The sequence below is a fragment of the Eubalaena glacialis genome, chromosome 19 (assembly GCF_028564815.1).
Source record: "Eubalaena glacialis isolate mEubGla1 chromosome 19, mEubGla1.1.hap2.+ XY, whole genome shotgun sequence".
NCBI lineage: Eukaryota > Metazoa > Chordata > Mammalia > Artiodactyla > Balaenidae > Eubalaena > Eubalaena glacialis.
Window position 1 is genome coordinate 9323044 of NC_083734.1, and position 12322 is coordinate 9335365.

Consider the following 12322-nt stretch of genomic DNA (forward strand, 5'->3'; position numbering starts at 1 on the left):
TGGATACCAAAATCCTCAGATGCTCAAGTCCCTGATGTAAAATGGTGTATTGGGACTTCCCTGGCATCTGCGCTTCCACTGCAGGGGGCACAGGTTCGATCCCTGGTCAGGGAACTAAGATCCCACATGCCTTGCAGCACAGCCAAAAAGAGGGGGGGAAAAGAAAAAAAGATCTCTCCTTCCCATCCTAAGTACCCTACTAAAATGGTGTATTATTTACATATAACCTATGCATATCCTCTCGTATACTTTAAATCGTCTCTAGATTACTCATAATACTACCTAATACAAGGTGAACGATATATAAATAGCTGCCCATGTGGCAAATTCAAGTTTTGCTTTTAGGAACTTTCTGAGAATTTTTTTCCCCTGAATATTTTTGATCCACTGCTGGTTGAATCCACGGATGTGGAACTCACAGATACGGAGAGCTGACTATATATCGATCCTGTATGCTGCAGCCTCACTGAACTCGTTTATTAGTTCTAATCATTTTTTAGTGGATTCCTTAAGATTTTCAATATATAAGGTTATATCGTCTGCAAATTGAGCTAGTTTTATTTCTTCTTTTCCAATCTGAATGTCTCTTCTTTCTTTGTCTTGGCCTAACTGCTTTGACTAGGATCTCCATTACAGTGCTACACAGAAGGGGTGAGGTCAGGCATCCCTGTCTCATTGCTTATCTTAGAGGAAGGCATTCAGTCTTTGACCATTAAGTACGATATTAGCTGTTAGTTTTTCACTGATGCCCTTTATCAGAGTTTCCTTCAGTTTATTGAGTGTTTTTGTATTGAAAAGGTATTAGATTTTGTCAAATGCTTCTTCTGCATTTATTGAGATGATCATACAGTTATGTTAATTCATTTTGGGATATCAAATCAACATTGCATTCCTCAGATAAATCCCACTTGGATGGTGGGGTATAATGGTATATAAATATACACAATGTATAATTCTTTTAATATGTTGATGGATTCAATTGGTTACTATTTTGTTGAGGATTTTTACATCTGTATTCATAAGGGATATTGGCCTGAATGTTTTCTTGTCTTATTTCTGTCACTTCCACATACTTTTATATTTACAATAAATGCATATGTTATAATCTGGAGAAAAATATATGTTTAAAAACTAAGAATGGACATTACCCTAAAACTTTCTTCCTATTTAATCTTAGGCTCAGATGAAGGACTACCAACGTGAATTAGAAGAAGCTCGTGCGTCCCGGGATGAGATTTTTGCTCAGTCCAAAGAGAGTGAAAAGAAACTGAAGAGTCTGGAAGCAGAAATCCTTCAACTGCAGGAGGTTTGTTTGTTTACTTATTCATCCATTTGTTTAAAAAAATATATCTGCCCTTGAAATTTCTCTAAGACCAGATAAATATATTTTAGTATCTTTGTAGCCTAGTGTAATTTCACTATCCATGTTTAATATGGTACTGGACCATCTTACTGCTTCAGTTGGGCAGACAGTGGTCATACTTTGACACCGTTCTACCTGGCTAACGTCAGAGAAGTTGATGGGTGATTTCTCAAATCTGACTGCAATTGGAGGCACGCTTAGCGCCTTGAGCAAGGTGGCAGCAGCTGCAGGCAGTGTCGGATTTCACACTTGAGGAAACTGTTAACAGCCAGAGCTTCAATCACGGTCTCCACTTATTCAGGAACTTGCCTCATCTGAGCGAGCCCGCCGACACGCCGAGCAGGAGAGAGATGAGCTGGCGGATGAGATCGCCAACAGCGCCTCTGGCAAGTGAGTCTCCTGGCAGCAGGTGGGAAGGGGTGGGCATCTCACAATCCATGGTGCCGCCCCCCCTCCCCCAAGTCCTCGTGGGCGCTGAGACAGCCATGGGGGTCGTCTGGCCTCTAGGAGTCAGTAGTTGGTTTGCTCATCTGTTCAAAGTCTGGAAAGATGAGCACGAGATGCTGAGCCTCCGGGCTGCCTCGGCCCCTGGCTGGCTGCATGACCCCGGCAGGTCACACCTCCCTGTGCTAGTCATGCCCACATAGGTGTGCAGGAAAGACATTCAGAACCAACCTGGTTTCCATAGGGTGCCCAGCCTTGCAATGCAAGTCCTCACTTTCAGATTCATTAGGTTTGACAAGCACATTCCTTAGACTTACCTTACCCTGGATGCATTTTTCATTAGAAGTCCTTTTTTTTTTTTTTTTTTTTTCCAATTAAGAGGTTGCTTTCTCCATTTAATTACTGTACTGAGTATTCATCATGGTCATTTTCTAGCACGCCATCATTTGGACCTGGCATTTGATCTCGGTGCACTAGAAAAGCTAGGGAATGCCAGGATGTTTTGCACTTTTAAAGCTGACACCGGCTGCCAAGAAGAGCTGGAGAAGGGAAGGCAGCAGGGCGGTCAGCGGGAAGGCTACACAGCGGTCCAGACGAGAGATGATGGGCCTGGCCTGGGTGGTAGGCCTGGGGATGGAGAGCAGTGGGTGGTGTGTTTGGAAGCCTAACCAGCTAGGCATGGCGGATTGGGGTGGGAACAGAGGAAAGAGAAAAGTCAAGAATGCTGCTCGGCTTCTAGCAGCAGGGTGGGTGGAGGCGCCCTCTGGGAGTTTCCCGTGTCGTGGAGACCGGGTCTGAGCTGTCGCCTCCTCGCCTGGCAGGTCTGCGCTGCTGGACGAGAAGCGGCGTCTGGAGGCACGGATAGCGCAGCTGGAGGAGGAGCTTGAAGAGGAGCAGAGCAACATGGAGTTGCTCAACGACCGCTTCCGCAAGACCACGCTGCAGGTGGGCACGCGGCGGCCGCCCCAGGAAGGGCCGCGCCGTCCCCCGCACGGCTGACCCATCTCCCCTCCAGGTGGACACGCTGAACGCAGAGCTGGCGGCCGAGCGCAGCGCCGCCCAGAAGAGCGACAATGCGCGCCAGCAGCTGGAGCGGCAGAACAAGGAGCTGAAGGCCAAGCTGCAGGAGCTGGAGGGCGCTGTCAAGTCCAAGTTCAAGGCCACCATCTCGGCCCTGGAAGCCAAGATTGGGCAGTTGGAGGAGCAGCTTGAGCAGGAGGCCAAGTAAGAGGTTTTTGCTGCCGTAAACCAAAGAAAGGTTTTTACAGCGTCTCTGCTACAGACCAGGTCCAGGTTTAGCCTGAGTCGGAGATGACACAGACATGCCCCTTGTCCCATGGGAGCTCCCTTGGCAGGGGAAGAATGACAAGAACACATGTAACCAGAGAGAAGGTGGTGTGAGCCCTCAGGGTACGCTGGGCTCACCTGTCAGCTCTTCCCATCACACTGTGCCCCGTGACTTCCTGGTGCCACAGTCTACATCTCTACCCAAAGTCGATTGCCCGAGTTGGTGGCATCACGTGAAATGCTACAATTTGTTGGCAGAGAAGAAATGCAATATGACAAAAAGACAAGCTTTTTTTTCTCCCTGAGGAAGGGACTGCTCAACAGTTTCCATTCTGTTGTCCTAAACTGTTCTGAAATTTATGAGGAGTTGCACAGTACAGCTTTTGGCAGGCATTTACAAATCTATTAGAATACAATCACAGACTGCCAGAGCTAGAGCAGCCCTTCCGCTCACCCTCCTGTCAGGGAGCTTGGGGCCCAGAAATGCAGGGTCTGTGCTCAGAGCCTGACATCCTCTCCAATCGGCATCCCAGACTTGCCCCTGCACTCAACTCTAACAGTTAAGGGTTTGTTTGCTGTTGGTTGTAATTAACATGACTCGCCCTTTCAGCTGACTCCATCACTATCCTTTTTGCATAACATTTGTGGAGGAACAAAAGAACTTTTTCTGTTTTCAGTGGAGTCCTCCAAATAAGCTACCTCTGCTTCATGTGGGACAGTGGAGGCCTGTCTAGAAACATGGTGCTTTGACTCCTACATGAAGCGTGGAGGGATGGGGGCGTTGTTTCAGTGTCAGCTGCTCTAGCATCTTCCTACATAATCAGTAAGTTTTAAATTGAAACAATCGCCTAATAAATTGAGTCTTTGTTTTCCAGGCTGAAAAGTTAGGGGATTAGAGGAACAAACTAAGGTTTTTGTCTTCAAAAACTCTACACTCAAATAAGTGACAGGTAGCTTGTATGTAACATTTGATCTTTGTTAGATCACTAAATAAAGTGATTGATTAACATCTGTGTGTGAAGGAATAATGCAGTTTTTCTACCTGTCAGCATTAGAATACATTAAAGGTAATCCATAGTTTGACCAGAAGGGAAAAGTTTCTGGGCCATATCGATCACAATGATACAGAGGTCCCGGAAAGCACTCTAACATATGCCATCTTCCAGAGAAAAGGACTTAAAAAAAAAATATTCATTTCAAGAATTGGGAAAACTAACGTGTTGATCATTTTCATTTTCATAGGGAAAGAGCAGCCGCCAACAAACTTGTCCGTCGTACCGAGAAGAAGCTGAAGGAAATCTTCATGCAGGTTGAGGATGAACGCCGCCATGCCGATCAGTATAAAGAACAGGTAAGGGGAGAAGGCGGGGTAGGAGGAACACGTCTTCCACTCTACTCTAAATGCCGTAGCAAGGAGACGGATGCAAAACCAGCCGTGTTACCATTTGACTAGCTGAATGAGGAAGAGCTATTTGAAACTCTTAATTCTAACGTTTCAACATACATGTGGTGTTCCTTGTTCCTGCCATTCACTCCCGGGTGCAGGGGGGATACAGAGGTGATTAGGACCTGGCCCTGCCCCGTGAGTCCCCCCAGGTGCCCCAGATACAGGGAAGGGGTGGGCGAGAGTACGTCAGGAAGGCTTGAAGTGTGAGGCCTGGACTGACCTTAAAGTTATCATGTTTCCTCCACTAGAATGGACGCTCCATGAGTGCAGAGATTCCTGCCTGTTTCACCCACTGTCATCTCTTGAATGCCTAGAACAGTTCTGGGCACAGCTGGCAGTCACTGAATATTGGCTGGATGGAGGGGTGGATACAGGAGCTGTTGAATAGAAAGGGAAGAGAAAGCAAATGTACTGCATGTGGGACCCGAGTGGTCCTCCTTGTCTGCGTCCAGGCATCTGTTTTCTCAGTGCCAAGGGCACGTGCTGATAGGGCTTTGGACTGTGGTCAGGTCTGCACTGGCTAAAACCTGGGTGGGGGCTGTGTCCTCCTCTGGCGCTCGGTCCTCTCTGAGACCTGCCGCCGTGGGTGGAGCTGAGGATCCACTGCCTTTGGCCCAGATCCTCCTCCCCTGCTCCAGTCGGGCACCCAGCCTGGCCTTCCCTTCTCACCCCCATGCTCAGGGCCTGGCAACACCGAGGGCAGTTCTGGGTGGGTGTGAGCTGGACCCGCAGGGCACTGGCCAGTCTCTGTGGCTCAAGAGCGAGGGATCCAGTGGGCAGGCTGAGTTCTCGTGTCAGGTCTTCCAGAGTGGCTTTGTACTTGAATCAAACAGAACGTCGACACACCCGTGTTGAAAAGAGGTGTAAAATGAATGGAGCATCTCCTGGGGTTGGAGACTGTCCACACTGTTGGCTCTTCTGCGTCTTGCGGGACTAGCCCTTCCCTTTCACAATCCCATAGGGCACTCGTGTGAAGATACTAAACTGTCATTTTTCTGCAGAAAACTCAGGGATGAAAAGCGGGTTTTAAGTTTTTTTTTAAGTTTCCTTTAGCATAATTTGCTGCATAGACATGGTTTTGCTGAGAACGGCAGGCTGGTCAACAGGCCTTGGGCCAGGCCCCAGTCTCGCGTGTCAGCGCGCTCGCATGTGTATATGCCCGCCGTGTGTGTGGGTACACTCGTGTGTGCACTCGCGTGGCTGGCAGGGCAGGGGCCCATGGTGGCACACTCAGGATGCAGCGATGCCGGATTTGGATTCACCAGTTTGGTGTGACTTGGTTCGTGTGACTTCCCCGAGATGGAGAAGGCCAACGCCAGGATGAAGCAGCTCAAACGGCAGCTGGAGGAAGCAGAGGAAGAAGCCACACGTGCCAACGCGTCTCGGCGCAAACTCCAGCGGGAACTGGATGACGCCACCGAGGCCAACGAGGGCCTGAGCCGCGAGGTCAGCACGCTGAAGAACCGGCTGAGGTGAGCGCCCCGGGCCTCCGTGAGGTCACACGCAGAGCCTGCGAACAGCTGCGTCCGTGGGCTCCGGGTGCAGTGGTTTCTCAGGCTCCTGTCCAGCTCTTCGTTCTTGCCTGTTTACCCGTTCAGGATCCCTGACCGTCAGTAGTCCTTGAGGATGGAGGAGCAACAGGCCCACTCATTTGCTCCGCGTTTACTAGTGGGCTGTGCGAATACACGGCTCGAGGCTTGAGAGCCAGCCCAGGTGTCTGTCCACGTCCCGGGTGAGGGCAGAACATGGGGAGCCAAGGCTACACCTTCTCCCCCAGAAGGACAGCTTAGCACAGGTGTTGGCAAACCGTGGCCTATGGGCCAGATCCTGTCTGTGCCCTGCTCTCCTGTACAGCCAGGGAGCTAAGAATGGTGTTCACATTTATAAAGGCTGTAAAAAGACAAAACAAATAAGAATGTGCAACAGCGACCTTAGGTGGCCCACAAAGCCTAGATAGAGCATATTTACTCTCCACCCTTTGGGGAGAGGCTGGCCCGTGGTGAGCAGGTGTAGCTTTCCTCACTGTGTCCATCACAGAGCGGGGAGCTGAGTCCAGCCACCCCCAGGGCTCTGGAGCCCTACCAGGATGATGTTCCGCAGGCGGGTGTGGGAGAGGTGGGAAAGCACGGCGCCGTTCCTCATCTGCCCACCACCCCAGCTGGTGCGTCTTGAGGGAGGGCTGGAAGTTGAGTCGTCAGGTGGTTGAACGACTTGCCAGCCACGTGCTGTTGCGGTCGTGCCCACACGCTTTCTGTGCTCTCCAGGCGAGGAGGCCCGATCAGCTTCTCCGCCAGCCGATCTGGCCGGCGCCAGCTGCACATCGAGGGCGCTTCCCTGGAGCTGTCGGATGACGACACAGAAAGTAAGACCAGTGACGTCAATGAGACGCAGCCGCCCCAGTCTGAGTAGATCCGAGGAAGCCGGGGGAGGCGATACCGAGGGACACGCAGGAAGTCACCCAGCGCCCCGGCCTCGGGGCCCCCTGCAGATCTGGGGGACTGGCGAACTGCACGACTCCTTCCTGAGAGATCAACTGTGTCTTAAGGACTTGCAGCCTACACAACTGTCTCCTGCTTCAGATTTAGGTACAATTGCTCTCCTTTTTATATATATATACACAAAACCTACACACATTAAACAGATCGTCTCATCATTGCGTCTATTTTCCATATATCCATCAAGAGACCATTTTATAATACATGTTAAGAAGAGAACCCTTTTTCAAACAAACTCTAGACCCCGTTGCCGGTCGCTGGGGCAGCCCCGGGGTTGCTGCCCAGTCGCTCTGCATGCTCTGTCGTACGGACAGCTACCTTAGTTCTGTGTTCATGTGGCCCCTGCCTCCTCAGCCACGTCAAGTCTCTTAGAACGTTGTGGAACCTAAACTGCACTTGTAGCTCTCATTTCCTTCAAATAATGATCAACACTATTTCAGTGAGCAAACTGTGAAAGGGGCTTTGGAGAGATTAGGAGGGGTGGGTTGGATGGGGGGAAGCGGCATCCATGTGGGGTGGCCATGCCCACCTCCCTCGAGTCGTGGTGTGCCCGTATCTCTTCACGTGAACTGTCCTCGGCCTGGTCTGTGCATAGGAAGAACGGTGGCCACCACCCAGCTGAGGCCCCGGCTTCCCCAGTGTGCTCCGCGCTTCTGCAGCGAGCAGCCGCGGGCCCCTGAGCAGAAGCTCGGGGAATACCCTCCCTCACCAGCCAGGCTCTCGTGCTGACCTTGCAAATTCAGCCGCTGCTTTGAGCCCAAAATGGGAATATTGGTTTTGTGTCCGAGACTTGTTCCAAGTTTGTTGGTGAGGTTGACAGAACCTCAAGAACCGATGCCACCTGCCTGAATGTTGACATGCCAGTGGATGTGACTCCTTTTTCATTTCTCCTTTCCCCTCCCCCTTGGGACAGTGTTACAGTGAACATTTAGCATTCTGTTTTTGGTTGATTGATAGTTATAATCAAACTGACATTACAGAAAGTGCCTTAGACACTACAGTACTAAGACAATGTTAAATATATTATTTGCCTCTGTAACAATCTAATGTATTAAGTTTTGACTGCTTCATATATCATGTACCTCTCTAGTCAAAGTGGTATTATAAACATTCAGTGACAATGAATCAGTGTTAATTATAAATCCTTGATCCTCTGCAACATGCTTGAAAACACAAACCTTTTGGGTTAAAAGCTTTAACATCTGTTAGGAAGAATTTGTCATGTGGGTTTGGAATCTTTGATTTTCCCCCTTTATGAATTCTACTGGCTGTTGACCACCAGACACCTGACTGCAGATATCTTTTCTTGTATTCCCATATTTCTAGACAATGATTTTTGTAAGACAATAAATTTATTCATTATAGATATTTACGCCTGCTCTATTTACTTGGAGGAAAAAGCACCCGTTGAGAATAAACAGACCTCAATAAACAAGAATAATCATGTGAATGTGAAATCTGTTTTCTCACCTTCTGTTCTCGATTTCCCACCTGTGGTCTGATCGGAGGTTGGAAGCTACAGAGACTTTAAATGCTGACAGCCAGGCTGCTTTTTCTGAGGGCACTGCACTCACAGAAACTGTCGGATGACAGGCTAATTCTCTGGGCAGTCTTGGCGACAGATCCTGTTCTCACCGATGGCCTCCGTGTGTAGCTGCATCAGGAAGGAAAGGGCTGCTGGAGCTGGAGCCCCAACTGTTAATGGAGAAGGGAGCAATCCAGGGCTGCAGGATGAAGCCTTGAGGAGGGTTTCCAGTCACCAACCAATGAACTCATTACTGGATTAAGAGGTCCAAGACGTTTCAGACTACATTTTCAGGCAGGATGCACATTAAAAATGCTTTTGGGAGGATTCAGCGATGAGATCCAAGGGCAGCTATGAGCCAGTTAGGACAGGCTGGAGAGAACTACTAGGGGAACACAACCATGTAGAGAATGCTGGGGGGTTTCCATGATATGCTCAGGTTAGGATGGTGGTCTGAACTATATACCTAGGCTGCTCGGCAGTTGTGGGGATGTGAAAAATGGGCAAAAGTGTTCCCTTTCTCCTGTGTCACTACCATAGGAAAAAATGGTGAGTTGCACTTACCGTGTCTGAGGTGTGTTCTCACCCCGGCATTCAATATCTCAGTCCAGGGGTTTGTGGAATTCGGAGGCTTGTTTTTCTCAAAAAGAATCCTTCCCTGCTGGCTTGTTTAACTGGTGTTAATGTCACACTGTTTCCCAACTACTCAGCCTATCAGGAGAAACATATAATCTACATGAACAGATTCCAATCCCTGATTCCAAAAAGATGCTAACTAGAAAGGACCTTTCTTCACTAAACAGACCACCACCATCATAGCCTAAGGTAGTTCGTGAAACATTCACAGGGCATTTAAAGCACAAGGAAGACAGCTGATGGGAGCCGGGCTCTGAGTGTCAAAGACAAAGCAACAGGCCAGCTCCCACCCCACAGGTGTATGGTCCATCGTGAGGAAGGGCTCAGGCAAGACGTGGGAAAGCCTTAGCCTTTTGTGGAAATGAAGTTTAGATGAGCTCTGCTGGGGTTTTAACTCTGTCACGTACACTTTAAATGCTCTGTCTGCCCTTGCCACACCATAGTTGCTGCTCTTTTTAATGCAGACATTCTAGGAAATTCTTTTAAATTACTTTGGTACAGATAACACATCTGTTCCTAGCCTAACTGTCCTGGGTAGTCTGACATCAGAAAGACTAGTGCCCTATCACATTTCCTTCTGTCACCAATCTTCCCCATCCCTGGAAACCTCAATGAAGATGAAATGAGCTGGAAGACCTATTTCTTACTACCGGCCCTCCCTATGGGTCTGGGTATCACTGACCCATGGCCCCTTCCTCCTGACGCCAACGTTGCTATGACAGTAGACATGTCTGTCAAGACTGCGGAAGAAAAGAGCTCACAGTTGTCAGACACTAGGAACCACCACTTCCTGCCCCGCCCCTAAAAAAAAAAAAAAATCAAGTCACAACAGGCCATAGGCTGGAATCTTTAGGAAGTGGAGACAATGGCTCCTCTCCCCCTCGTTCAGGCAGGCCTGGGTGAAGCCCGTGGCTGAGACCCGAGGCGAGTCCCCATCCACAAAAGCTTCCCAGTCGCTCTGGGAGGGACAAGGTCTTCACGAAGAGCTTTCCCAAATGCTGAGCATTTGCAAGAATGCTACGTCCTGTGCACAGTCAGGACCAACCAGGCAGTCTGCTTCCTTGTGTAGCCACCTGTCATTTGGGAATCTAGCAAATCATACAATTCTTTTCAGAAATCGAATATGAAACACTATAAAGGTATACTGACATGACGCCAGTTTCCAAAGACAACATTAACTGTAATTACACTGCCTATGTACCATATGCACGAAGTATGAACACGTCCTTCACCCCTAACACCAAGACTACAAATTCGTGTTTGATGCATTACAGCAGTGAGGTCTGTTTATTTTTTTCAAAGTAGCCCAATAACGGAATCCATCCCCAATAACTGGATGTCACGAAGCCTTATTCAAGATGTAACGTGACATAATCAGACTATTAAACACTGGGTCTGACTGAGACATCCAAGCAGAGCGCTGGCTCCTTCAAAGGACCATACTGCACAGAAGCTAAGATGCTCCTGTTCTCACATGTGTAAGCTCATGCATCTCATAATCACCTTCAGGAGGTGGCAGTTGTCATGTGGGTGTCATTGCCTGACTCCTGGTAAGGTCAATAAAGCCCAGCGTCAGCTCTTGTAGAATGAGTATCAGCAGCTTAGAGTAAAATTCTGGGGCCAGCAGAAGAATATGCTTTTCAGAAGTACTGCATCACCAGTGCTCACCGCAGCGCAGAGGATGACATTGCTTGGGAAAACACGGACAAGGACAACTCTGGGTCAAAATGTAGTTCAGAACGTCAGAATCACAATTAAGTTTTAGGAGTATCTCTCAACATTTTCCTTTTTGTGTATGAATTAAGTGTGATATGAAAAATCTGCATAAAGAAGTCTTGTAGACTTTCAATAAATACAAAGTCTAAACGATAGGCGTTTTCATAGTTCCAATTGGCACATTTTTCTTACTGGTTTACAAAATAAAGGTGTGTCTTATAATTGCTGGCGTTTGAGAGTCCATGAAATACAGAACTCTCCTCACTAGGCCAGTGCTGGGGTGGAACCTGGGGGAATCTGCATTTTAAAATTTCCCCAAGTATGACTCAGCCCGGTCATCTGGCAGGTCAGGGAGCCCCCTGCTTTGTGCTACTTGGTCAACTCTCAGAACTACTCAGCACAAGTCTTCAGGCCAACTCGGGCAGTGAAAGAAAATCAGTCTCGTTACTTCAATTATTAAAAAATTTGAGCAACTTTACAGGAAAATTTAGAACCCACAAATAGTAAACTATTTCCATCTTTTCATTTCACTTGATTTTTTTTTATAAAGCCGCAATTGCATGTTCATCTATTTTGTATCTTCTCATTGATCATTTCCATTCCCACGGATTAGCACGATTGCACACTTACGTTTCAGTGGCTCCGTGGTCTTTTGTTCAGCTGATAAGTCATCCCACCCACTCCATTCCCCTGCCATCAGACATTTATATTAGTACTATTGAGACTGATTTTGTTTGTTCTTACTACCATAGATGAAGAGCCGTTACAGCTTATCACACTGTTAGACTGAGTCAAGACATACAGAGGATAATTCAGTGAAACCAATATGTAAAAGTGTAACTAGTCCCCTAAATTCTAGGTGACAGCAGGATTTGCTGGGGAGGGTGGGCAGTTAAAGCACTCACTTTTTTTGGAACCAAAAAACAGTGCTTCATAGCTCCATCTACTGACAAGGCTCTGAGCCTCACACAGACGTCGCTGTGATCCACGCACAGAAAACTTGCCCAGTCCTGCCAGCCCAGCACCCTCATTCCCAGGCCTCCACCTGCATATCATGACCCAGGCAGAGTGTCCATATTTCAATGGGGGCAGCAAACTTGATACCGGATTAGAAAACACCCCACAGGTAAACAAGTGAAACATCTGTTCAGTTTCGAAACACTAACATTAACTCCTGTGGGTGCAGGCGGGCAGCAGGATAAAGCATGACTCCAAATCATAACCCCGTGTGGCACAAACACCAGCACCATAAGCTTTGCTGTTTTCAAATTTGCCTCTTCACATGCACTATCTTATAAAAGAAGTCTGTTACATTAATATTTACTAGAGATTGTTTTTCCTTAAAATTAAAAAAGGGCTACTGTTCCCATATATCATATTTTTAAGTCATGGGACCAGATGTTAGACAA

At 48.0% G+C, this 12322-nt stretch overlaps 1 protein-coding gene across 2 annotated transcripts in view; it reads left to right on the forward strand.

The window, feature by feature from the left end:
• The window catches only part of MYH10 (myosin heavy chain 10), a 136507-nt gene extending 128103 nt beyond the window's left edge, over nt 1–8404 (forward strand). For both annotated transcript variants that reach the window (XM_061175183.1, XM_061175184.1), the window contains 7 exons: nt 1178–1306; nt 1665–1753; nt 2629–2752; nt 2823–3031; nt 4337–4445; nt 5841–6013; nt 6806–8404. In XM_061175183.1, coding sequence (XP_061031166.1) covers nt 1178–1306; nt 1665–1753; nt 2629–2752; nt 2823–3031; nt 4337–4445; nt 5841–6013; nt 6806–6950 — 978 coding nt within the window. In that variant the 3' untranslated portion in view covers nt 6951–8404. The remainder of the gene's footprint in view (nt 1–1177; nt 1307–1664; nt 1754–2628; nt 2753–2822; nt 3032–4336; nt 4446–5840; nt 6014–6805) is intronic.
• The last annotated feature ends 3918 nt before the right edge of the window (nt 8405–12322 follow it).